A 25,547-nucleotide genomic window follows, 5' to 3' on the forward strand; every position below is an offset into this window, starting at 1 on the left:
TATATGCTGTTTCCTCATTGTCATTCTCTTTAATGAAGTCCATAATTGTTTCTATGATTTTTTATGATCCCCTAGTTTTGAAGAATTATATTATTTATTTTCCAATTAATTTTAAATTTGCCTTTTGATGGACCATTGTTAGGTATAATTTTTATTTCATTATGATCTGAAAAATTTGCATTTATTATTTTTGCTTTTCTGCATTTCTTTTCAATATTTCTATGCCCTATAACATGGTTGATCTTCATATATGTACCATGTACTGCTGAAAAGAAGATATATTCCTTTTTATCACTGTTCAATTTTCTCAGTATATCTATTAACTCTAATTTTTCTAGCATTTCAGTCACTTCTTTACTTCTTTCTTATTAATTTTTTTGTTTGATTTGTCTAGTTCTGAAAAGGGAAGGTTGAGATCCCTCACTAGTATTGTCTTACTATCTATTTCCTCCAAGCTCCTTTAATTTTTCCTTTGGAAATCTAGATGCTATACCATTTGGTGCATGAATGTTTAGTAATGATATTACTTCATTGTTTATAGTACCCTTTAGCAAAATGTAATTTCCTTCCTTCCTTATCTATTTTAATCAGATCAATTTCCACTTTAGCTTTGTCTGGTATCATGATTGCTACTTCTGCTTTTTTTTTTTTTACTTTAGATGATGCATAATAAATTCTGCTCCAGTCTTTTACCTTTAATTTCTATGTCTCACCCTGCCTCAAATGTGTTTCTTGTAAACAACATGTAATAGTATTCTGTTTTTTAGTTCACTCTGAATGTGAATGGGATAAAATTCCATTTTATGGGTGAGTTCATCCCATTCACATTCAGTGTTATGATTACAATGCATTGCCCTCCATCATATTATCTCTTTTAGATCCTTCTCTATTCTGTTTCACTCTGTTCCTCCTAATCAGTATTTTGCTTTTTGTCACCCCCCAACTTCTCCCTCCCTTCAATTGCCTCCCCATTCCCTTGCCTTATTCCCTTTCTTTTTCTCTGTAAGCTAAGATAGAATTCTATACCCCCTGAGATTACTTGTCTTTCCCTCTCTAAGCCAGTAACAATGCAAGTAAAGTTTATCCTCCACTCCCCATAATGATTTTTCATGCCTCTTTATGTTATATAATTTATAATTTCTATCTCTCCCTTCACTTTTCTCTCAATGCAACCCTCTCTTTTACCCCTTGATTTTTTACATATTATTCATATGTATCCATATCATACATATCATTCCATATTATATTATCATATGCATCATATCATCATAATAAACTTAATTACCATTGTCTTTCTGGGTAAATTCCTTCTATCTTTTCTACTACTAAGAATAATTTCTGAGAATTAAAGGTATCCTTGTTCCATGTAGACATATAAACATTTTGAGTCCCTTAAATTTTCTCTTTCTTATTTACCTTTTGGGGCTTCTCTTGTGTTTCATGTTTGACTTCAAATTTTTCATTTAGGCATGGCTTATTTTCAGGATGGTTGGAATCCTTCAATCTTATTGAATATCCATTTTTTTTTCCTGAAAGAATATACCCAAATCTTTTGCCTTCCTTAATATAGAGACCCTCCATGGAGTCCTATATTATTTATCTATGGATGGGTGACCTGAGAAGGAGAATGGAGGCTAGAGGAATATGGATGTGAGATAGATAAGGCAGTTAGAGGAAGAGGCACAGGAATAAAGACTCAGAGACCACAAGTTAAAACACCTGGGGAACTGCGAGCTCTGTCATTACCTCTCTAGAAAGAGAAAGCGAGTGGAGAAATCATAAGTATGAGGACCAAGAGAACCTTCCTGGAGCTGAGAGTTCTGGGACATCCCCCATAGGCCACACAGCAAAGAGATTAATGGGAGATGTGCAGGGCAGCTGTGCTGCGTAAGTCAGACAGACACAAGGAACATAATAGGCCACAGCAAGATCAAGATTGTAAGAAGCAAGAGGGAGAGTAAGAGGTGTAAGAGAAGAGAAGAGGAAGCTCGCAATATTCCCCAGCCTTTATTGGGGGCCTTAGTAATGTCAAGTGGGAGGTGAATAATGAATATATGACATGATATAGGTTTTTTTTTTTTTAATATATTTTATTTGATCATTTCCAAGCATTATTCGTTAAAGACATAGATCATTTTCTTTTCCTCCCCCCCACCCCCCATAGCCGACGCGTAAGTCCACTGGGCATTAGATGTTTTCTTGATTTGAACCCATTGCTTTGTTGATAGTATTTGCATTAGAGTGTTCATTTAAAGTCTATCCTCTGTCATGTCCCCTCAACCTCTGTATTCAGGCAGTTGCTTTTTCTCGGTGTTTCCACTCCCATAGTTTATCCTTTGCTTATGAATGGTGTTTTTTTTTTCTCCTGGATCCCTGAAAGTTGTTCAGGGACATTACACCGCCCCTAATGGAGAAGTCCATTACGTTCGATTATACCACAGTGTATTAGTCTCTGTGTACAATGTTCTCCTGGTTCTACTCCTCTCGCTCTGCATCACTTCCTGGAGGTTGTTCCAGTCTCCATGGAACTTCTCCACTTTATTATTCCTTTGAGCACAATAGTATTCCATCACCAACATATACCACAGTTTGTTCAGCCATTCCCCAATTGATGGGCATCCCCTCGTTTTCCAGTTTTGGGCCACCACAAAGAGCGCAGCTATGAATATTTTTGTACAAGTCTTTGTGTCCATTATCTCTTTGGGATACAGACCCAGCAGTGCTATGGCTGGGTCAAAGGGTAGATATTCTTTTGTCGTCCTTTGGGCATAGTTCCAAATTGCCCTCCAGAATGGTTGGATCAGTTCACAACTCCACCAGCAATGAATTAATGTCCCTACTTTGCCACATCCCCTCCAGCATTCATTACTTTCCTCTGCTGTTATGTTAGCCAATCTGCTAGGTGTGAGGTGATACCTCAGAGTTGTTTTGATTTGCATCTCTCTGATTATAAGAGATGTGGAACACTTCTTCATGTGCTTGTTAATAGTTTTGATTTCTTTATCTGAGAACTGCCTATCCATTTCCCTTGCCCATTTATCAATTGGAGAATGGCTTGATTTTTTGTACAATTGATTTAGCTCATTATAAATATGAGTAATTAAACCTTTGTCAGAGGTTTCTATGAAGATTTTTTCCCAATTTGTTGTTTCCCTTCTGATTTTAGTTATATTGGTTTTGTTTGTACAAAAGCTTTTTAGTTTGATGTAGTCAAAATTATTTATTTTACATTTTGTGATTCTTTCTATATCTTGCTTGGTTTTAAAGCCTTTCCCCTCCCAAAGGTCTGACATGTATACTATTCTGTGTTTACCCAATTTACTTATGGTTTCCTTCTTTATGTTTAAGTCACTCACCCATTTTGAATTTATCTTGGTGTAGGGTGTGAGGTGTTGATCTATTCCTAGTCTCTCCCACACTGTCTTCCAATTTTCCCAGCAGTTTTTATCGAATAGTGGATTTTTGTCCCAAAAGCTGGGATCTTTGGGTTTATCGTATATTGTCTTGCTGAGGTCGTTTTCCCCCAGTCTATTCCACTGATCTTCCTTTCTGTTTCTTAGCCAGTACCAAATTGTTTTGATGACTGCTGCTTTGTAATATAGTTTGAGGTCTGGGACTGCAAGGCCCCCATCATATGTGTTTTTTTTCATTATTTCCCTGGATATCCTTGATCTTTTGTTCTTCCAAATGAACTTTGTTATGGTTTTTTCTAAATCAGTGAAGAAGTATTTTGGTAGTTCAATGGGTATGGCACTAAATAGATAAATAAGTTTGGGTAGGATGGTCATTTTTATTATATTGGCTCGTCCTATCCATGAGCAGTTAATGTTTTTCCAATTGTTCAAGTCTAGTTTTAGTTGTGTGGCGAGTGTTTTGTAGTTGTGTTCATATAGTTCCTGTGTTTGTCTTGGGAGATAGATTCCTAGGTATTTTATTTTGTCTAAGGTGATTTTGAATGGGATTTCTCTTTCTAGTTCTTGCTGCTGAGCTGTGTTGGAGATATATAGAAAAGCTGATGATTTATGTGGGTTTATTTTGTATCCTGCAACTTTGCTAAAGTTGTTGATTATTTCAATTAGCTTTTTGGTTGAATCTCTAGGATTCTTTAAGTAGACCATCATGTCATCCGCAAAGAGTGATAACTTGGTCTCCTCCTTGCCTATTCTGATGCCTTCAATTTCTTTATCTTCCCTAATTGCTACTGCTAGTGTTTCTAGTACAATGTCAAATAGTAGAGGTGATAATGGGCATCCTTGTTTCACTCCTGATCTTATTGGGAATGCATCTAGTTTATCCCCATTGCAGATGATATTAGCTGTTGGTTTTAGATATATACTGTTTATTATTTTTAGGAATGACCCTTCTATTCCTATGCTTTCTAGTGTTTTTAATAGGAATGGGTGTTGTATTTTATCAAAGGCTTTTTCTGCATCTATTGAGATAATCATGTGGTTCTTGCTAGTTTGCTTGTTGATGTGGTCAATTATGTGGATGGTTTTCCTAATGTTGAACCAGCCCTGCATCCCTGGTATGAATCCTACTTGATCATGGTGAATGATCCTTCTGATCACTTGCTGGAGTCTTTTTGCTAGTATCCTATTTAAAATTTTTGCATCTATATTCATTAGGGAGATTGGTCTATAGTTTTCTTTCTCTGTTTTTGACCTGCCTGGTTTTGGAATCAGTACCATGTTTGTGTCGTAAAAGGAGTTTGGTAGAACTCCCTCTTTGCTTATTATGTCAAATAGTTTGTATAGTATTGGGGTTAATTGTTCTCTGAATGTTTGATAGAATTCACAGGTGAATCCATCAGGCCCTGGGGATTTTTTCTTAGGAAGTTCTTTGATGGCTTGATGGATTTCAATTTCTGATATGGGATTATTTAAGAATTCTATTTCCTCTTCTGTTAGTCTAGGCAGTTTGTATTTTTGTATATATTCATCCATTTCTCCTAAATTGGTGTATTTATTGCCATATAATTGGGCAAAGTAATTTCTAATGATTGCCTTAATTTCCTCCTCATTGGAGGTGCTGTCCCCCTTTTCATCTTTAATGCTGTGAATTTGCTTTTCTTCCTTCCTTTTTTTAATTAGATTGACCAGTACTTTGTCTATTTTGTTTGTTTTTTCAAAGTACCAGCTTCTTGTCTTATTTATTAAATCAATAGTTCTATCACTTTCGATTTTATTAATTTCTCCCTTAATTTTTAGGATTTCTAATTTGGTTTTCTGCTGGGGGTTTTTAATTTGATCGCTTTCGAGTTTTTTCAATTGCATTTCCAATTGATTGATCTCTGCTCTCCCTTGTTTGTTAATATGAGCTTTCAGGGATATGAATTTGCCTCTGATTACCGCTTTGGCTGCATCCCAAAAGGTTTGAAAGGATGTTTCGCCATTGTCATTTTCCTTGATGAAATTATTAATTGTTTCTATGATTTCTTCTTTAGCTAAACGGTTTTGGAGTATCATATTGTTTAATTTCCAATTGGTTTTAGATTTGGTTTTCCATGTACCATTACTAATCATTATTTTTATTGCCTTGTGATCTGAGAAGGCTGCATTCATTATTTCTGCTTTTTTGCATTTGTGTGCTATGTTTCTGTGACCTAATGTATGGTCAATTTTTGTGAATGTGCCATGTGGTGCTGAGAAGAAGGTGTATTCCTTTTTATCCCTATTTATTTTTCTCCATATGTCTATTAATTCTAATTTTTCTAAGATTTCATTCACTTCTTTTACCTCTTTCTTATTTATTTTTTGATTTGATTTATCTAAATTTGATAATGGTTGGTTTAAGTCTCCCACTAGTATGGTTTTATTGTCTATTTCTTCCTTCAATTCTCCTAGTTTCTCCATTAGAAATTTGGGTGCTATATTATTTGGTGCATACATGTTGATTAATGATATTTCCTCATTGTCTAGAGTCCCTTTTAACAAAATATAATTACCTTCCCTATCCCTTTTGATCAGGTCTATTTTTGCATTGGCTTTATCAGATATCATGATTACCACTCCTGCCTTCTTTCTATCAGTTGAGGCCCAGAAGGTCTTACTCCATCCTTTAATTCTGACCTTGTGGGTGTCAACCCGCCTCATGTGTGTTTCTTGAAGACAACATATGGTAGGGTTTTGGATTCTAATCCATTCTGCTATTCGTCTACGTTTTATGGGTGAGTTCATCCCATTCACGTTCAAAGTTATGATTGTCATTTGTGGACTCCCTGGCATTTTGATTGCCTTCCCTAATTCTAACCTTTTCTTCTTCGGCTCTACCTTTTAGTCCAGTGATTTACTTTGAATCAGTCCCCCTTGTCCCCTCCCTTGATGTTTCCCTTTTTAGTCCCTCCCTTTTTGTTCCCTCCCCCTCCCCCCTCTCTTTCCCTCCCTTTTTGTTCTCCCTCTCCCCCTCCCCCCCTTGGTTTTCCCTTCTCCTTACCCTTGTTGGGTAAGATAGAATTCAAGATCCCAATGGATCTGGATGTTTTTCCCTCTCAGAGTTGATTTCCCTGAGATTGAGGTTTAAGTAACCCCCCCCCCCCTTCTCTTCCTCTCCTTCTTATAGGAGTTTTCTTCCCCTCCCCTTCCCCTGTGAATCTTTGTGTGAGAACCATTATTCTATTTGGTCTTTCTTTACCCCCTATTTATACATTACATTTTCCCCACATATTAGTATACATAGGTTGATATAAATGTAGTCCTTATAGAAGAGAGTTTGAGTAAAAGAAGATAACATTTTTCCCCTTTCCTTAATATTTACCTTTTCAGGTATTCCTTGCTCTTTGATTTTCGGTATCAAACTTTCCACAGAGCTCTGGTCTTTTCTTTGCAAAAAGTTGGAAGTCTTCTATTTTGTTGAATGCCCATACTCTCCCTTGGAAGTATATAGTCAGTTTTGCTGGGTAGCTGATTCTTGGTTGGAGACCCAGCTCTCTTGCCTTTCTGAAGATCATGTTCCATGCCTTACGATCATTCAGCGTAGAACTTGCAAGGTCTTGTGTGATCCTGATTGGCATTCCTTTATATCTAAATTGTCTTTTTCTGGCTTCCTGTAGGATTTTTTCTTTTGTTTGATAGCTTTGGAATTTGGCAATTACATTCCTGGGAGTTGTCTTTTGGGGGTTTAGTGTAGAAGGTGTTCTGTGAGCTCTGTCAGTGGATGTATTGCCCCCTTGTTCTAGAATCTCTGGGCAATTTTCTTTGATTATATCTTGTATCACCATGTCCAGTTTGGTGTTTATTTCTGGCTTTTCTGGGAGTCCAATTATTCTTAAATTTTCTCTTCTCCCCCTGTTTTCCAGATCTATCACCTTGTCGGTGAGATATTTTATGTTCTCTTCTAATTTCTTGGTGTTTTGGCTTTGCTTTATTAGTTCTTGCTTTAAAGCCTGGTTTTCTTTTACAGTTTGGTCAAACTGGTTTTGTAGATGCGTGAATTTCTTTTGCATCATTTCCCACTTTTCCTCCCAGAGGGCTTCCATCTTTTTGGTCCTTTCTGATTCAAATTCTTCATGGGTTTGTGGAGAGTTTCTATTTCCTTTGGAAGATTTTGGAGAATTTTCTTGTATATCTTCTTCTATCTGCTCTGTATTTTGTATTTTGGCTCCATAGAATGTGTCCAGAGTGGCCCCTTTCTTCTTATTTTTCTTGGTGTTTTGGGGCTTCTGTGCTTCTGTGGAATTTGTCATCTCTGAACGTGGAGGATTGGCTTTTCTTGTCTTTGTCTGGTGATCAGTGGCTTTAGTCCTGGGCAGATGTTGGTTCTATGAGCGTTCCCTGGGTTAAACTGAATATGCCTCACTGGAACTGGAATGGAAGGGTCGGACCACGAGGCCACACTCTCCCCCTGGCTCGATTTCCGGAAGTTGCCTTCAGAATCCCTGGCCGTGAGGCTGTTTTGTCGGCCTGCGGGGGGATGGGCTGCCGCTTCCCCAAGCTCCGAGAGCACAGACTTTCACTGAGACTTGGATAGCAGGATCCAGCCCGTGAGGCTGTCTTGCCCGCCCTGAGGGTTGCTGTTGTTTTGACCAGCTCTCTGCAGCGGAGGCCCCAGGCAGTAACTTTCACCCGGACCGACCAGCTCTTTGCAGCGGAGGCCCCAGGCAGTAACTTTCACCCGGACCTACTGGCTCTCTGCAGCGGAAGCCCCAGGCAGTAACTTTCACCCAGACTGGGACTTGGGTAGAAGACCCTGAGGGTTGTTGTTCCTCAGACCCTGCTCTCTGAGCCCGGCGCGGCTGCCGCTTCCGGGAGCCTTGGACTCTGCGCTCCTACCCCTGAGGTCCGAGGGATCTCGGGTTCTGGCTTTTAAGGGGAGCCGTACCTTTTGAACCGGGTCCAGGTCCAGGAGGAGGGTTCCCAGGGTCTGTGCTGTTGATCGTTTTGAATTTCGGCGCCTTAGGAGCTTCTAGTTTGAGATCGGTCGGGAAGGGTTTTCCGGAGATCTGAACTTCAGCTTTCTCTAAGCCGCCATCTTAACCGGAAGTCCGATGATATAGGTTTTTACATTGGTAGCATTGACAATGATGGAATCAAAGAGGAGGAGATTAATCCAACCCGCGCTTTGCAAATGAATGTACCCTGAGCCAGGACTCTGGCTGTCAGTACCCAGCCCAGGAATTTGCCTGTCTTTTGCTAGTCCATTGGATTGTCCCTTTACATAACATGTGTCTGGTGAATGAATATATAGTATACAATATCAATGCATCAACCATACTTCCAAGATGCTAAGATGCCTGGTATGCTACACTTAATATCATATCCCATACCTTTTGATACTTTAATGTAGAAGCTGCTAGGTCTTGTGTGATCCTGATTGTAGCTCCATAGTATTTGAATTGTTGCTTTCTGGCTGCCTGAAGAATTTTCTCCTTAGCTTGGTGGCTCTTGAATTTAGCTATTACATTCCCAGATATTTCATTTTTCTTCTTTTTTTTCATTCCTTTGATTCTGCTTTATTGTTTCTTGGTTTCTCATTAAATTATTAATTGCTAGATGGTCAATTTTAATTTGTAAGGCCTGATTTTTCTCTGTCAGATTTTGTTTTTTGTTTTTTTTTTAATTGACCTATTTCTTCTTGTATCACTTTCCTTTTTCCTTGCATCACTTTAATTTCCTCTTTCCCACTTTTCCCCTGCCTCCCTTAATTGGTCTTTGAAGTATTTTTTGAGTTATTCCAGAATCTATGTACAATCCATATTTCTCTTTTGGACTTTACATGTGTTTCCTTTGCTTTCACTGTCCCTTTCTGTGTCTATACTTTACGCTTTGTCTCCATAAACATTCTTTAAAGTTAGGTGTTTTTTGTTGTTTGCTCATTTTTCCTATCTAATTATAGGTAGGCTTGGGGGATGATGTGATGGTCTGAGGACTGAGAGCTCTGAAAACCCCCTCCCTCTGCTGATTCAGTTGGTCCATGAGATGCTGATAACTTAAAGACTTGCCTCTGGCTTAGGTGTAAGCTTTTGATCTCAGTTTGATATTGATCTGATCAGGGGCTGATCAAATTATAGCCTCAGGCTTAGGTTCAAGTTTTTGGTCTCACTGTATACTTGATCCAATCAGGCACACCCTTGATTGTCCTGTCTTGGAGATCCACCCTGAACTTTAGGCAAAAAGATCAGTAATTAGTACTTAATAGTCTCAGTCACCCCAAATTGCACTATGTATCCCAAACCCAGACTAGGATTCCTATCTTCCCTCTGGGCCTACACAGATCAACCTACTTCAGGCCAGACTTCCCTGGGTTGGGACTCTGGACTTCTCCATAATTTGACATTTCAAGGAGTATGGGTTGGCTTGTATCACTATTTGCCCAAGCAGGATTTCAGGATCTAGATCAGTGGTTCTCAACCTTTCTAATGCCGTGACCCCACAATACAGTTCCTCATGTTTCAGTGACCCCAAATCAAAAAATTATTTTGGTGGCTACTTCAAAACTGTAATTTTGCTACAGTTATGATTTGGAATGTAAATACCTAATATGCATTCTGTATTCTCATTGCTACAAATTGAGAGGTTGAGAACCACTGGTCTAGATGGCTTGGATTAGGTTCTAAACTTGGGAGAGCAGATGGGGGGGGGGGTGAGGTTGTGGCTTGCTCTTGCCTTTTATTCCCTCCTTGCTACAGTGTCTTACTGGCTCTGGTCTCCTCTCACCCCAGTGCCCCAGATGTTCTTTGCCTACCTTTGGGGTTTTTCTTTTCTTAAAGGTTGTTTCATTCAGTATCCTTGTTGCTTCTTTCACTTGTATATTTGTTTTGTGGTAATATTTCAATCTTAGTTGGAGAGGATTCTCGTGGTGATGCAGAGCTGCTCTGGATTACTCCACCATCTTGGCTCCACCAAGGGAAAGCATTTTAATTCAAAATATATGAGACACTACTGCAGAATATACCTACCCCAAACCCTCATATTACTGAAATGTTGCCTTATGATTAAATAAGAACAAAGAGAAAAGATTAATCCAAAGTCTACCAATGCCAGTCACTTAATCTTTACCTCATATGAAGAAATATTTCTATTCTACTTTATAATATACTAGCCTAGGACCCCCTTCATATTTCCATCAATATCTGAATGCTTCCCTTTTGAGATTTTTATTTTCTTTTTTGTTTTATATGCACCCACTTCTTTGATAAACCTTATGATGGTATAAGGGGAGAGAATTATTTCCCAAAAGAATTTTGCCAAGGTTAAGCAAAATAGAAACACTCACACTGTAGAGTTAATGTCCCAGGGAATTTAAAGAGTCACAATTTCTCTCTCCTACCTAGTAATATTCCCTAGGCTTTGTCTCCATTTAGATTATATCCCCAAGGATTGGCAAAGGAGGTGTAGTCAGATTCAGTAAAAACACTCTTAAAGAATCATAGAGCCATAACAGAGCTTAGGTATTTCCTAGGTCAAGAAACTGAGGACCAAGGAGACTCAGAGACTTTGGCCAAAGCTCTTCAGCTAGTTGGGTATAAAGTCTGAACTGGACATTCAGGTTTCTTGTCCCTATCTATGAATGTGTCTGTGTGTGTAGGCAAGAAGGTGGGTGATGGGACTGGTTAGTAATTTTCCTCCCTTGTGTAAAATTTATGCTAGTAATTCTCTTCTCCCTATGAGGAGGAGATTGGCTCCTAACATTCTGTGATTAGTCACAGTTATTAGAATTATATCATTATTTTTTTTTGTCCCAAGTACATCAGAAGCCTTCAATATAATATGTGTAGGAGAGACAAGTTAAAGAGCTCAAACTTTACTAAGCTATTTAAAAGCCATCAATATTTTCAATATTTTGTATAAAGGAAATAAACTCAATTTTCTGCTTTTGCTCTTTAGACTAGAGGCTGCTACAGATTTACATGTCTATGCTGGCATAGTCAACCAATCTGAGATACATGAAAATACTCCATTCTTCAGAGTTCAAAAGATAATTATTCATGATAAATATGAAATGGCAGAATATGGGTATGACATTGCCTTGTTGAAAGTCGAGGCTCCTATTAATTATACTGGTAAGTAAATATTGATCAGGAAATATTAACTATATTAGTTCCCCAGATATAATATTGAGTGATATCAACCATGAGATCTAAACTTGGTAATCTAGACAATTTTTTTGCTATCAGGGAAGGCAAGGAGTCTGGGGAGTCATGGAGATCATGGAGATCATGCTCATATCCCCTAGGTCAGTGATGGTGAACCTTTTAGAAATCAAGTGCCAAATTGTACCCTCACACTGCATAGGAACCACTCCTTCACCCCAGACAGTGCTCCCACTGGGCTGCTGAGCAGAGCAGCAGGTGATGTGAGTAATTTCCTCAGGCGTGGTGAAGAGGGGGAAGGGAGCAGTCCCCTCTGGCATGCATGCCATAGGTTCACCACCATGGACCTAGGTGAAGGGCAACTGATTTAGTGTCTCAAAGGTGAATCTTCAGTGTGGTTGAACATTTTAGAAGGGGTAAGGAATGCTGGGGGAAGCTTTATCTTTAAGAATAATTTAGAATCATGGAATTACTGAGTTGGGCAAGAACTTTGTCATTTATTCCAGGCCTTTTCCAGAAAAATATTGAGAGAGAGAAGAGAGAGGTAGAGTGTCTGTCCAAGGGTAACACAGTGAGTTAGTGGATGAGATAATATGGCCCCATGGGAAGATTGACAAACTTTAAATCAGAGAATCTAGATTCTTTCAATTACTGTGTAGTCATGAGGAAGTTAATCTCTCTGAGCTTCAATTTTCTCAACTATTCAATAGGGATTATAATCCCAGTATTACTTACTTTGGGGAAGCTAGGTGGAGGAATAGATAGAGCACTGGATCTAGAGTCAGAAAAAAATCATCTTTTTGAGTTCAAAACCAGCCTCAGATGCTTTGTAGTTGTGTGATGCTGGGCAAGTCACTTAAGCCTGTTAAAATCAGTTTCTTTATCTATAAACAGTTCTGGGGAAGGAAATGACAAACTACTCCTCTATCTTTACTAAGAAAATTCCAAATGGGGTCACAAAGAGTCAGACATGACTAGGACTACCTATTTTATAGAGTTGTTATAAAGACAATACTTTGTAGAGGCAACATGGTCAAGTTGAAAAGAATACTGGACTTGGAGTCACAGACCTGAATTTAAATCCTACTGTTACTTGCTATTTGTGTGACTTTGGAGAAATAATATACCTACTCTGTGTAAAAATCCTTCCATGAACTCTTCCTTTACATCTGTCTGCAGTTTCCTCATCTATAAATTAAGAAGGTTGGACTAGGTGGTCCCTATCATCTCTTCCAACTTAATTTTATGATCCATAACAAGTAATAATAATGGGAACTCCTTTTATTTTTAGGTTTCTTACCTCCTAGCTCAGGGCTTTATTGGGGGAAGGAAAGAGGGGAACAAGAATTTATTAAGTATGTGAAAGGCACTAAAACATAGTTCTATCTCATTTGATTCTCACAATACTGTAAGGTAGGTGCTATTACACTCATTTTACAGATGACAAAACTGAGGCAGATAAGGTTAAATGACTTGTCAGGAGACACACAGCTAGTCTGAGTCTGGATTTGAACTCACCTCTTCCTGATTCCAGAACTAGTACCCTCTCCATTGTGTCATAATGTATCATAGTAGAAAAGTCCTGGATTTGACATTATGAAACCTGGGTTCAAATCCTGACTATCCTTTTTAGTCTCTACTTTTATAAGTCACTTATTCTCCGTGGTCCTCAGTATGTACATTTGTAAAAGGAGAGGGCAGAACCAGCTAATAAAATTCTAAGATCTTTCCAAAGTCAGAATTCTATTATTATTTATAACCAATTTGTGTCACTATGCAATGAAGACACATAAGACAAAGTGGTGAAAGGAGAGACTTGGAAAACTCTAATTAGGTGAGAGCTCAGTGTGGGGATTTCTTGTTGGGAACTATTTTTTTAAATAACTAAACTTTAAAATTAAATTTTAGTTCTCCAGCAACCCATATGCCTTCCTTCCAAAGAAGATGGAAAAACAATATATGCTGATTGCTGGGTAACTGGTTGGGGATATACCAAAGAAAGAGGTAATGAATATGTTTTTAAATACACTTTGCTCTTTAGGAGGTATTTAGTAGGGAGTGTGCTCTGTCAGATTTAGAACTGGAAGGAATTTGAAAGATCATCAGGCCCAATCCTATATCTTGCAGATGAAAAAACTGACACTAAGAGAGGTTGAGTAACTTATCCAGGGTCACACAGCTCATAAGGGTAGGATTAGAGCTCAGGTCATTCTGAGCCCTAGAGCCTAGACTTCTCTCTACTGCTTCATCTATTTGTCACTTTGGTTCATATATATGAAATATTAAGAGAGCAGCTTAACAGCAAAGTACCTTTTTTTACTTATTGCAAATTTACCTCCTTCATGAAGTCTCAGAAAAATTGCACTACTTCCTGTTCCTTGAACCTGATCTGGGGGCTCTTGCCTCTGTTCATTCACACAAGTTGTGCCCCATGCCTGGGATGTCCTCCCACTTTTAGTGATCCTGTCTTTATGAATCCTTCTGTTCCTTCAAGTCCAGCTCAGGGACCATTGGAAACTTATGCTCATCCCCACAACTGAAAGTATTCTTTCCTTCCTTAAATAATTCTGGAGCATCTCTTTGCTGTAGACTTTTCACACCATACCTTTTATTATATTCCTCTGTGTATTTCTTTGTAATATATTCTCTCGTCTGTAGCTCCCAGAAGCTGTAATGTGTGGCATGGCCACATCTTGGGATAGCTATTTTGGCAGGTAGCTTAAGCCAGGTTGAGGGTAACTGACATGCCTCAAACCTGTCCATGAGTTATGGGGTTCATCTAACCCAAGCGTGTGAAGACTTTCCTTGAAGGGATGGATGGATGAGAACAATTTGTTTCAATGGCCACGAAGGTAGCAGAAATAGACATGTGAACTGCTTAAATCTTGGTCATACAACAAAGATGCCAAGGTCATCCACTGCATCCTGGACAATTACTAGTTTTCTTGACCTTTGTCTTGCCACTGGACTTCAATGACTTTGGAAGAGAGTGAGTCTGTTGAATTTGTGCAACTCTGCCTCACTTAAATCCAAATGACAAGTAAGTCAAGGCATCATCCTATGGAGTCATTGGTCCTCTTCAAAAATGAAGGACAAACAAAATTATTTCTCTTCATTTATTTCATATTTTCCCCAGTAGATTTTGAATTGACAGTCAGTCCACCTTCTCCTAAGCAAAGGATTTTATGCCAAAGGAGAAAAAAAACAATCCAGTGAAAATAGAAGTCTGGCAGGATTTCGGATTCTAAATCTGCCTTTAAATTGCCTTGAAAATCAACTACTCTAATCACATTACCCAATGATCATTTGTAAAGGAGGCAGCACATTAAGGATTATTTTCTCCAAAAAAAAAACCAAAAAAAAACCATGGTGTTGTGTAGTGGACAGTAGGTTGGCCTCCAAGTCAGGAAGACATGGGTTCAAGTATCACCTTTGTCATACCTGAAAAAGTCATGTAGCTTTTCCCTGCTTGTCAGAGAAGGTTCTGGTTGGTAATGGTTGAGTCAATAGACTTCATAAGGAACTTTTTCACCAAGTGAAATCATAGGTTATGTCTATCTTTTTTCCCTAAGAGTACATTATAGCTCCAGTGGATTTCTGAGATTTGTCAATTTTTTTTAAATGTATCTGGTCAACAACATGTATAATATTCTTGCAATATGGAGTTTTCTAGATTGAAAAAAGTAAATATAGAGTATGTATGCCTGCTACTAAATTTTTTCTTGGATATGTCATTATGGATAAGTGGTGGTCATAGACTTTCAGGTGCATTTGAGAAGACTGAAAACTCTAGTAATTTCTACTGACCTCAAATGGCAATGAGTATGGGCCTAGCCATGGATATCTTTGTCCTCCAAAGACCAGCCTGATTAAATTTGAAGAGTATAATGATCAGAAAATAGATATTGGTTTTCAACCAACTCCCAAAAGATCTAAGATATGATGGGGTTGTAATCTGCTTTAATGGAGGAAGTATGGATTCCAGTGAAATCTCAGATACCAAAGCCAGTGAAGCATATGATAAAATAGCTTATAACATTTTCAAAGGATCGGGGTTCTTATCACTCTCAAACTGGCAGGTACACCCTCCAATTGGTTGCTAAGGATTTACCCTTTCCAATCCCATGCAATCCTTGACAATTTATTTCTGTAAATTATGCCTTGAGGAACTGTTCTTTTAAATGTGAGCTTTTTTTTTTAGTTCCTTTAATAGTTTGTGGATACTCAGGCAGCCCATCCATTATCCCTTTTTTCTCTAACCTTTCACAGTGTCTTTTATACAATTTCTCTAATGCAACTTTCCTACTGGTATTATAAATATACTTTACTTATGTCCACCAAAAGTCCTTCCTTTGTTCTTTGGGTCACCTGAAAGTTGACTAGCCTAACTCTCTAACCTTTGACAGTGTCTTTTACACAATTTCTCTAATGCAACTTTCCTACTGGTATTATAAATATACTTTACTTATGTCCACCAAAAGTCCTTCCTTTGTTCTTTGGGTCACCTGAAAGTTGACTAGCCTAACTCTCTAACCTTTGACAGTGTCTTTTACACAATTTCTCTACTGGTATTATAAATATGCTTTACTTATGTCCACCATGAGTCCTTCCTTTGTTCTTTGGGTCACCTGAAAGTTTGATTTTCCTCAGAACTTGTCTCATGTTTGTCAGTCAACAGCAAGCTATTTGTATTGAAAGGTTAGATGTTTGCAAAAGGGAATTGCTTGGGAAACAGTGAAAATGTTGGCAGATTCTTTTTTTCAAATGGGATCTAGCCCAGTGACCTTGTTCTATTTGATTCTAGGCTTAGCTCATTTTCCATTTGCTGCCTCTATCCTAAATATAAGGATGTTTATGGATTAACTCAATGGGCTGTCCATCCAACTTTTTGTCATAATCAATCAACCAACCAAATGAAGCTTCTACTATCTAGGGGATAGACATTTCTCATTCACTTTTTTTTTTATACTGTGCAAACTGCAAAGACAAGATTGAGATTATTGTTGTAGAGCAGGAAAAACCACAGAGGTCATCTAATCCAACATAGATGATGAAACTGAAGCTCAAGGGGGTTGAGGTCACACAGGTTTTGAGTGACTATGGGTTTCACTGAGGAAGAGGTAATGCTTTGAACTCCTCTAGTATTCTGGGCCTAAATTAAATATATTTATAATAAATTATACATGCATATTATATATAATTACATATAAAATCATATATAAATATAATTTATTTATGTATAAAGATATATTTATAAATAATATAACTTAATTTTCAAGTATATATCACTTAAAATACTTAAAATCCAAAGCCTCTCCACTGTAGGAAAAGTACAAGACACTCTTCAGAAGGCTTCTATTCCTCTGATAACAAACGAAGATTGCCAGATGAGATACAGAGAACACAAAATTACCAGTCAGATGATCTGTGCTGGTTATAAAGAAGGGGGGAAAGATGCTTGCAAGGTAAGTGAAGAAGCTTGGTACAATTGTGTGTATAAATATGGGATAGCTTTCATAAATTATTTGGAAATTGGGGAGAGAGCAAGCATTTATTACATGCCTGCTATGTGCCAGGCACTGTGTTAAGCACTTTATGGATATTATCTCATTTGATCCTGTGGGACTGAAATTAATATCAATAACTCCAAGTATTATATTTTATAAGATTTATTAGTAATCACTTTAAGTAGAAGAAATGATAGAATGAAAGTATAAAACCTAAGTAAAACCATGTGAGTAAAATTCTCCTGCCTGGCTCTTACCCAACCTCCACAACTGCCTTCTCAGGAGAGAGAACATGAGGGGCAGGGTTACATCAAAATACATCCTCCCTACATTGGTACATAATGTGAGAAGGAAAATGGGAAAGTGGGAAAGAGAATTCTGGGAAGAAAATTCTAATTACTCAATACTTACAACAACTCTCAGAGGGTCATCTCTATCTCTATCTATACATGTATATGTCATTTGTATATATGCACATGTGTACATAGACACACACACATACCTAAATTACATCCCTTGACTATTTCATATGCATGGGCTTATGCCCACTTCTAATGTATGTACACTGAGACAAAAAGCAACTACATGCCATTTTGAAGTGTTAAGTTTTAGGCACAGTGTCAGAAATCTCTGATCAGTCTTTGAGATTGAACCCCCTTGGAAGTGAAAAATGTACATTTTTAAAATCTTTTCCCTCTCTACATGTCCCACAGGGAGATTCTGGAGGCCCCCTATCCTGCAAGCATAATGGTATCTGGCAGTTAGTGGGTATAACCAGTTGGGGAGAAGGCTGTGCTCGCCCGGGACGTGCTGGTGTTTATACCAAAGTGGCCGAGTATGTGGACTGGATTCTAAAAAATACCTCAACATGAAGAAGACCTTTAATGCCTTTTACCTTTAGGAAATAAGAAATGTTTTAATTGCAAGACAGTTTTTTCAGGATGTTATTTCCTTTGGCCCCAGTAAAAATCAAAGACATCTGTTTTCCTCTGATTTTACTATGAGTGTCAGACATGGTGAAGAGGCAATCTAATTTTGAGAATCTGGGTTCAAACTCTGTCTCTGATATATATTGGCTGTATGACTTTGGAAAAGTCCCTTTCTACTCTCGTTCTCAGCAATTCTCTGAGTCTAAGTCACCCCCAGGGTACTAACCTATATTGGTAGAGAGAGTTTTCCCACCTGAGACTAACATGCTGGTAAAATCACAGGTCTAATTCCTATTCCCATCCCATATGAAGCTTGTCTGCAAACAAAACATAACAGAGAGAAAGAGCACATTTTCAGCTTTTTTTGTGATTAAAAAAAAATAAAGTATTATTTTTGATCAGTCTGCCTCCTATTTTTTAAAGACATTCCATGTGACATTTTTCAATAGGGATGGGGATGACCTATGGTTTCACTGATAATAGGGATTTTCTAAATGAAGAAACTCCCTCTACCAAGGCAGGCTGGCCCCTTCTCTATAATACCTTTGCTTTAAGAGTCGTGTCAAACTCAAACAGAAATGGAGTCATTAATTGATGTGTAAGGATCCCTGCCAGCAGCATGGAGACTCAATTTTAATATACAATATAATCTATTTTTTTACATTTTTATCTATTTTGTTAAATATTTCCCAGTTACATTTTAATCAGACTGAAGCTAGACTAAGGAATGTTGCCCAAATGAGGCAGACAGCTATGTGTTTGACACCTATAGTCTGAAAGGTTAATTGATTTGCTCAGGGTCACATGGTAGGCATGCATCAAAGCATAACTTGAACACATGTATTCTAGCCTTCAAGCTGTCTCTTCCCTATACCATACCTGCTTCATATTTGGAAGATAATTTTTATAGATGATACTTTTAGATGGAAGAGTTCAAAATGGATCCCAATATTTTTGCCTTAGGCTAGTGAGCTCTCCATCACTGAGGATGGTCAAGCTGACCACCTTCTTTCTGACTTCTCTTTTTTCATCAAGGATGCCACCATTCTTCTAGTTACCCAAGTTCATAACCTTGGGCTTTTCCTCAACTCTTCATTCTCCCTTATCCTTCTCATCAATATCTTCTTGATTCTACCTCTTATCATAACCATTTGAGTTCAGCCCCTCAGCACCTTTTGCCTAGATATTGCAAGATCCTCTTTATTTGAGAAAGCTCACGACATTTTATTAGCAAGTTGTTTTCAGTCATGCCCAACTCTCCATGGCCCCATTTGGAGTTTTCTTGGCAAAGATATTGGAATGGTTTGCCATTTCCTTCTCCAGCTCATTTTATAACTTGTCCAAAGTCACACAGGTATAAAGTATCTGAGATCAGATTTGAAATGATTTGAAGATGTGTCTTCCTGACTCCACACAGCACTCTATCTACCATGTCATCTAGCTGCCCCTTTCTAGCTAGCTCCAGTCCCAGCACACTGCACTGTAGCCAACTTTTTACTACAAATTTGGGTCTGTTACTCTTTCTTCTTCATATCCCTACAATGTTTCACCTTTTGTTCTGAGAAGAACATCCAAAAAAAATTAGTAACCATTACTGCTGCCAGTGACTCTTTGACTTTGGATAAATTATTTAATCTCTCTAGATCTTGGCTTCCTCATCTATAAACTAGAGGCAGGGATTAGATGATAACTACGGTCTCTTCCAGTTATAAAGCTATGATCCTAAATTCCTTTATTCCTTATTTGTTCATCTTTGGGCAGAAACATCCTTTGTTGCTCTGGAGTCATTTCAGTCATGTCTGATTCTTCCTGACCCTTTTGGGGCTTCCTTGGCAAAGATCCTAAAGTAATTTTCTTTTTTCTTCTCCAGATCATTTCACAGATGAGGAAACTGAGCCAAACAGGCTTGTCCCATGTTACAAAGCTAGTATCTGAAACCAGAATTGAACTCAGGAAGATGAGTCTTTCTAATTCCAAATCTAGTGCTCTATACTCTTTGCTACCTACCTGCCTTTAGAGTAAAACAAATCAAAACAATAGCTCCTATCTTTGCTCTATGAAAACATCCATTTTTACTATTAGGCAATGAATAAGAATATTTGGAAAATCTTGCACCAATAAGAAATTATCTCTTTTTTGGACTTAGTACAAAATAGCATTTATAATATTAGTGAACGCACCAACAGGCTACACTTCCCTTAATGATGCTAAGCAGAGTCATAGTAAAAGTATGAATGAATTAATACAAAAACATTTATACAGAATTTATTACTGTAGAATTTATTACTGTATGTGCCATACACTTTGCTAAGCGCTGGGGTTACAAATACAGAAAGGAAGAGAGTTCCTGTCCTCAAGAAGCCTCTATTTTAATAGAAGTCAGCACATATAAAGAAAGCAGCTGAGCATAGGTGTTTTGATATGGGAAGACACTAGGATGGCATATGAAACCAAAGAACAATTGATTGACTTTTCATTTTCAGCTATCATAAAGTCTGATATAATTTTATTGTATACATAGGAGAAATCTTGTCTGAGGGGAGTCTTTAAAGCTATATCTTGTTCCAGTAAATCAAATTTTAAAAAATCAATAAACAATAGACACTGCAAAATCTTATATTTTGTACTCTAATATAGTTGTGTGTAAATAAAAATGTCATCTTATGTAAAAAATTATCTACAAAACCCTTCTCTTTCCAACTGATGTCTTCTTTCAGGATTCTTTGAAGTATAAATCATTCTGAACATTTTAATAAGAATTAAATCAACAACACAACTTTTAAAAAAATTCAATTTATGTTAAAACTATCATGTGGCCATAGTTATATAATCTTCTGATTCCTAAACCTGGCAAAATTTTGTGGGCTATGTTTACTTTATCAAAGTCAATGGTAACTACTCAATGAGTAAATTATTGATTTAAATGGAGTTTTTAAAACAATAGCTTAAATTCAAAATGTATATTTGTTCCAAATGGACAATGGTTAGATATTAGGGAAAATACAACATGCTCCTAATTATTTTTTATATGTTAATCCACCCCTCAGCTCAATTTATGTAATCACAGAAAATTGGGAGAAGACAGGAGAGGTGAAGGAGCAGCTCGGTGGTTTAGTGGACAGAGCACTGGGCCTGGAATCAGAAAGACTTATTTCTTAAGCTCAAATTCAAAAACCATATAACCCTGGCCAAGTCCCTTAAACTTGTTTGTTTCAGTTCCTCATCTGTAAAATGAACTAGAAAGGGAAATGATAAACCACTCCAGAATCTTTGCCATAACTCTCCCAAAGAAAATCATAGAGTTGGACATGACCAAAAAGTGATTGGACAACAACAATGGAGGTAAAGAAGTGTGACTATATTAAACTTAAATTAATTAAATTAAATTATTTAATTAAACATAATTTAAATTAAACAAATATATTATGAAAATGTGACTTGACTTTGTTATCTTTTAAATGAAGTTTAAAAAGTATTTTCTTTAAATTGGTAAGGAAGTTCGACATTGGCTAGATGAAAATCAGCTGTACTCGGAGTGGCCGTTGAAAAAAACAAGCTTGCAAATTCTGTATCTCAATCAAGGAAAGAGACATGTAGAAGATTTAGGGAACTGAACAGAGGAGGCCAAGCCACCAAAACAGAAACATAAGCAGATACAGTTCCTACATGGAAAAGGAGTAAGGTTGTGTGCACCAGAGGTGTCAAACACACTGACCACATGAGACCCATACCACTCAAGTGTGGCCTGAGTTAGTTTAAAATATAATTGAGAAAAATTTAACAAGATAAATAAATATATGATAAAACCTAAGTAACATTATATTAGACCACTAAGTTAATATGGGTCCTTGGGGACTCCAACTAATGAACACCATTTATATTTGGGTTTTACACTAAATTGATTTAGAACCAATCCTGTTGGAATGGATGCTATGCTCTTGAGTCCACCTATCTCCTCGTGACTATAAACATTCTTTGTTTTATCCCTTTGATCTCTATCATGGAAGTTTAAAGTTTTTCTTCTGGTAATAAAAAAAAAGTCTGTTTCTTAAAAAAAATTTAAATCATTCTTGGATTTAAATGTTTAAATTGTCTTTAAAGTCAACAGCTAGCTTTGATTAAAAAAATATTAAGCATACGCATTTGCTAATCTGGGTGAACTGACTGGGAATGCAGTTGGGAGAAAGTGATACGTGGGGGGGGGGAAGGAGGGAAAGAAAGGAGGGAGAAAGGAAGGGATTATGAAAAAGAATTGCCAATTGGAAATGACCATATGAAAATATGTTCCATATTATGAATAGTAAGGGAAAAGCAAATTAAAACAACTCTAAGATTTCATCTTAATCAACAAATTGCCCAAGATAGCCAAATGCTTCCAACACTCCCTCCACTAAAAGTCAGTGTTGGAAGGGTTGTTGAAAGATAGGCAAAGTAACACACTTTTAGTGAGGCTATGAATTGATTGAACTCATTTTTATATCCATTTGTATTTATGTAAAAATGAGACAATATTCCATATGTATTTTTGACTCAGTAATTTCTCTAGTTAGTATATGCACAAAAGATATCAAAGACCAGAATAAAGATTCAACACTCCCTAATTCCAACCAGCACTCTTTGTCATAACAAATATTTGGAAATCAAGTGAATATGCATCATTTGGTGAATTTTGGGGAAAGACTGAGATAGCTCTCTATCCATATTTATGTAAATGTAATGGAGTATTAATGTATAATACGAAAAGAATGTAATGAATTCAAAGAAACATGAAAAGATTTGTGTTGATTTATGCAGAGTAAAGTGAGTGAATCCAAAAGCATGATCCACACAGTGACAAAAGTGATGTAAAGAAGATCAGTAGAAGGAACTCTGAATAATAAAATGAAAGATCAATATCCTAAAAAGATGGAGAAAAATGTCTCCTTCCTTATGCAGACAAAGTCAAGATAACTAGAGTAGAATGTTGTATATGTTTTCTGATGTGGCCATGTATTGAAGATTTTTCTTGGTGGCTGGTCTGTTGTTTCTACCAGGAAAGGATCAATTTGGGAGATAAAGGTATTCCCAGAAATAATTTTGATGTTAAGAGAGAAGGCATAAAGAAAACATTTAAAATAAATAAATTTAGTACTATGAAAATCAACTATAAAGCAGTAGTTCAATCTCTTCTATTACTTATGTCACTATTTTGCACAATTATGCCTATTAGAAGAATACGAGGCTATTGTGAAAGGGAAAGACACTTCTGCCTGAAATTTCCATGTAATTGAGACAAAATGACTGGCGCTTAGTTCATCTAGATAGTCATCTTAATTTTATCTCATCCTTTCCAATAATTGCTTCGAGTATTTGGGATTGTCTCACAGTAACAGATGACAGCTCAAACAGTGCAGAATTGTATTGTCTTCCTTGTATACTTTATACGATATCTTAGAACCTCCAAAAATCCAGAGAATGGTGTAAAGATCTTTCAGCATTTTCCTTGCTATATTCCATTGGCACTTACACCCCTTCTTTAAAACCAACAGTCCTCCAACTCCGAGGGACTTATGAGAAAGAATGCTATCCACATTGAGAGAAAGAACTGTGGGAGTAGAAATATAGAAGAAAACATCTGATTTATCATTTGTTTTTATGGGTATATAATTTGGGGTTTGGTTTTAAAAGATTACTCTAATATAAAAATGAATAATATGGAAATGGGCTTTGAATAATTATATATATATATACATATATATATATATATCCCACTGAAAATGCTTGTCAGCTCTGTGAGGGGGGAGAAAAAAGGGGAGGGAAAGAACAAGAATCATGTAACCATAGAAAAAAGAAAAAGAAAAATCATTTGGAAGGTAAAACCAACAGTCCTCAATGAAATTCCTACCACTAAGCACATATTCTCCAATAAATAAATAGCTCTCATAGTAATTTGCCCCAATGCATATATAATGCTACTCCAATATGCAACTGTATAATGTCCCCCTGATTATTGTGTATAGAGAAATTTTTTTAATTATAAGGCAGTTAGGTGGCACTGTGGATAGAATGCCAGTTTTTGAGTCAGGAAGACGCATCTTCCTGAGCTCAAATCCAGGCTCAGACATTAACTAGTTGTGTGGCCTTGGGGAAGTCAATCAACTCTGTCCCAGTTCCCTCATTTGTAAAACAATCTGGAAAATAGCAAACCACTTGTCTATATTTACCAAGAAAATCTCAAATGGAGTCATGAAAAGTCAGACGTGGCTGAAAAATGACATCTTAAATCAGCTTGTCTGTTTTGTTAATAGTACATTTACTAGAGTAAATAAATAAGACTTGAATAAGATTGTTTGGTGGAAGAAAACCAGGACTGGAGATAGAAAGACCTGGGTTCAAATCTGGCCTCAGACACTTGTTAGATATATGACCCTGGGCAAGTCATTTAATCCCATTGACTAGCCTTTACCACTCTTCTGCCTTGGAACCTATATTTAGTATTGATCCTATGACAGAGGCTGGCACTAGAGAAAAAGTGCCAGGCTGAAGAGTGTGTGGAACTGATCACCTCATTGGGGGAGGGACCCCATGAGATTGGAATCTGGAGGGGGAGAAGATTCTGGCTGGTAGAGGAGTTGGTCTCTGAATCGGGAGAAGCCGAAGAGAGAAGGTTGAATAATACTTTCTCCTGAGGATTGCCCACTTTTTCCTGCTTGAGACTGGAAATCCTTCCCCCCAACATTTCCCAATTGAAAAGACTAACTGAAGAGAAACCTGAGAAAAGGCATTTTGAATCTCAGTCAGACTTTACCTCAGCTCCTGGAGCAAGAAGAAATCAAGTTTGAATCCTGTGAATTTTAGATTTTCTATACCCTGCTTAGTCTAGTAATCAGGAATATATACACCTCTACTTAAGGATTAAGTGTTGAGAAGGATGACCTATGACAGACATGTGCTAGCAAGTGACAAATCAGTAACAACTGACAGACCCCCTGGGCTGTCCTAAGTCAAGCTTAAGCTACCATTGGTACATGTGAGATGCAGGAAGTTGTAAAAATGGAGATTTGAACTCTGGACTCCATTCCCCAGAAGTCCTTGCTCACTTCCCAGAATGCCTTGTAACCTCACTGGGGCTGAGAGCGAGATGGGGTATTTAACCTGGTTGTAAAGGCTACTGGTCTCTTTTCCTACTTCCACTTTGGAACAGACCTGTCTCTCATGACGTGAGTGAAATTGAATTGGGCCTTTCGGCCCACCTAGCACGTGCCTTTCTTACTTGTGTTTTCTTATATTCTCAACCTTTAATAAAACTCTAAAAAAATAATACTCCTTGCAGAGAGAAACTAATTTCTACCTGCCTCAGTTTCCCAAAAATTTTAATCTTTACAAAGTGATATAAAAATGGTTTATATATTTCACGTCACTTCCTCTCTCTGGTCTCTTTTTGTGGAGAGGTGGCTCTGGCTCTCTCTTTTTGGCAGTGGAGGAGTTGAGCTTGGGGTCTCTCTCTCGGAGACATTGGATTCAACTAGCCATTTGTTTTATTGGTGTTTTGGCGTGGGTCAGGTGAGGCGTCTTCCCTGAGCTCTCTCCGAGTTTAGTCTG

The 25,547-nt window shown here is 37.4% G+C and overlaps 1 protein-coding gene and 1 long non-coding RNA gene across 3 annotated transcripts in view; one reads left to right on the forward strand and one right to left on the reverse strand.

Annotated features, from left to right (window-relative positions):
* Nucleotides 1-18,367, forward strand: part of LOC100013939 (coagulation factor XI) — a 45,382-nt gene extending 27,015 nt beyond the window's left edge. For both annotated transcript variants that reach the window (XM_001368253.5, XM_056802976.1), the window contains 4 exons: nucleotides 11,325-11,500; nucleotides 13,439-13,534; nucleotides 16,856-16,995; nucleotides 17,751-18,367. In XM_001368253.5, the coding sequence (XP_001368290.1) occupies nucleotides 11,325-11,500; nucleotides 13,439-13,534; nucleotides 16,856-16,995; nucleotides 17,751-17,909 (571 nt within the window). In that variant the 3' untranslated portion in view covers nucleotides 17,910-18,367. The remainder of the gene's footprint in view (nucleotides 1-11,324; nucleotides 11,501-13,438; nucleotides 13,535-16,855; nucleotides 16,996-17,750) is intronic.
* LOC130455093 (uncharacterized) overlaps nucleotides 9,466-25,547 on the reverse strand; it is a 36,938-nt gene continuing 20,856 nt past the window's right edge. Inside the window, exons 2-3 of the long non-coding RNA XR_008912974.1 lie at nucleotides 10,183-10,329; nucleotides 9,466-9,600 (exon numbers count right to left, since the gene is read on the reverse strand). This is a non-coding gene — a long non-coding RNA (uncharacterized LOC130455093). The remainder of the gene's footprint in view (nucleotides 9,601-10,182; nucleotides 10,330-25,547) is intronic.

Source organism: Monodelphis domestica, chromosome 6, assembly GCF_027887165.1.
Source record: "Monodelphis domestica isolate mMonDom1 chromosome 6, mMonDom1.pri, whole genome shotgun sequence".
Taxonomy (NCBI): domain Eukaryota; kingdom Metazoa; phylum Chordata; class Mammalia; order Didelphimorphia; family Didelphidae; genus Monodelphis; species Monodelphis domestica.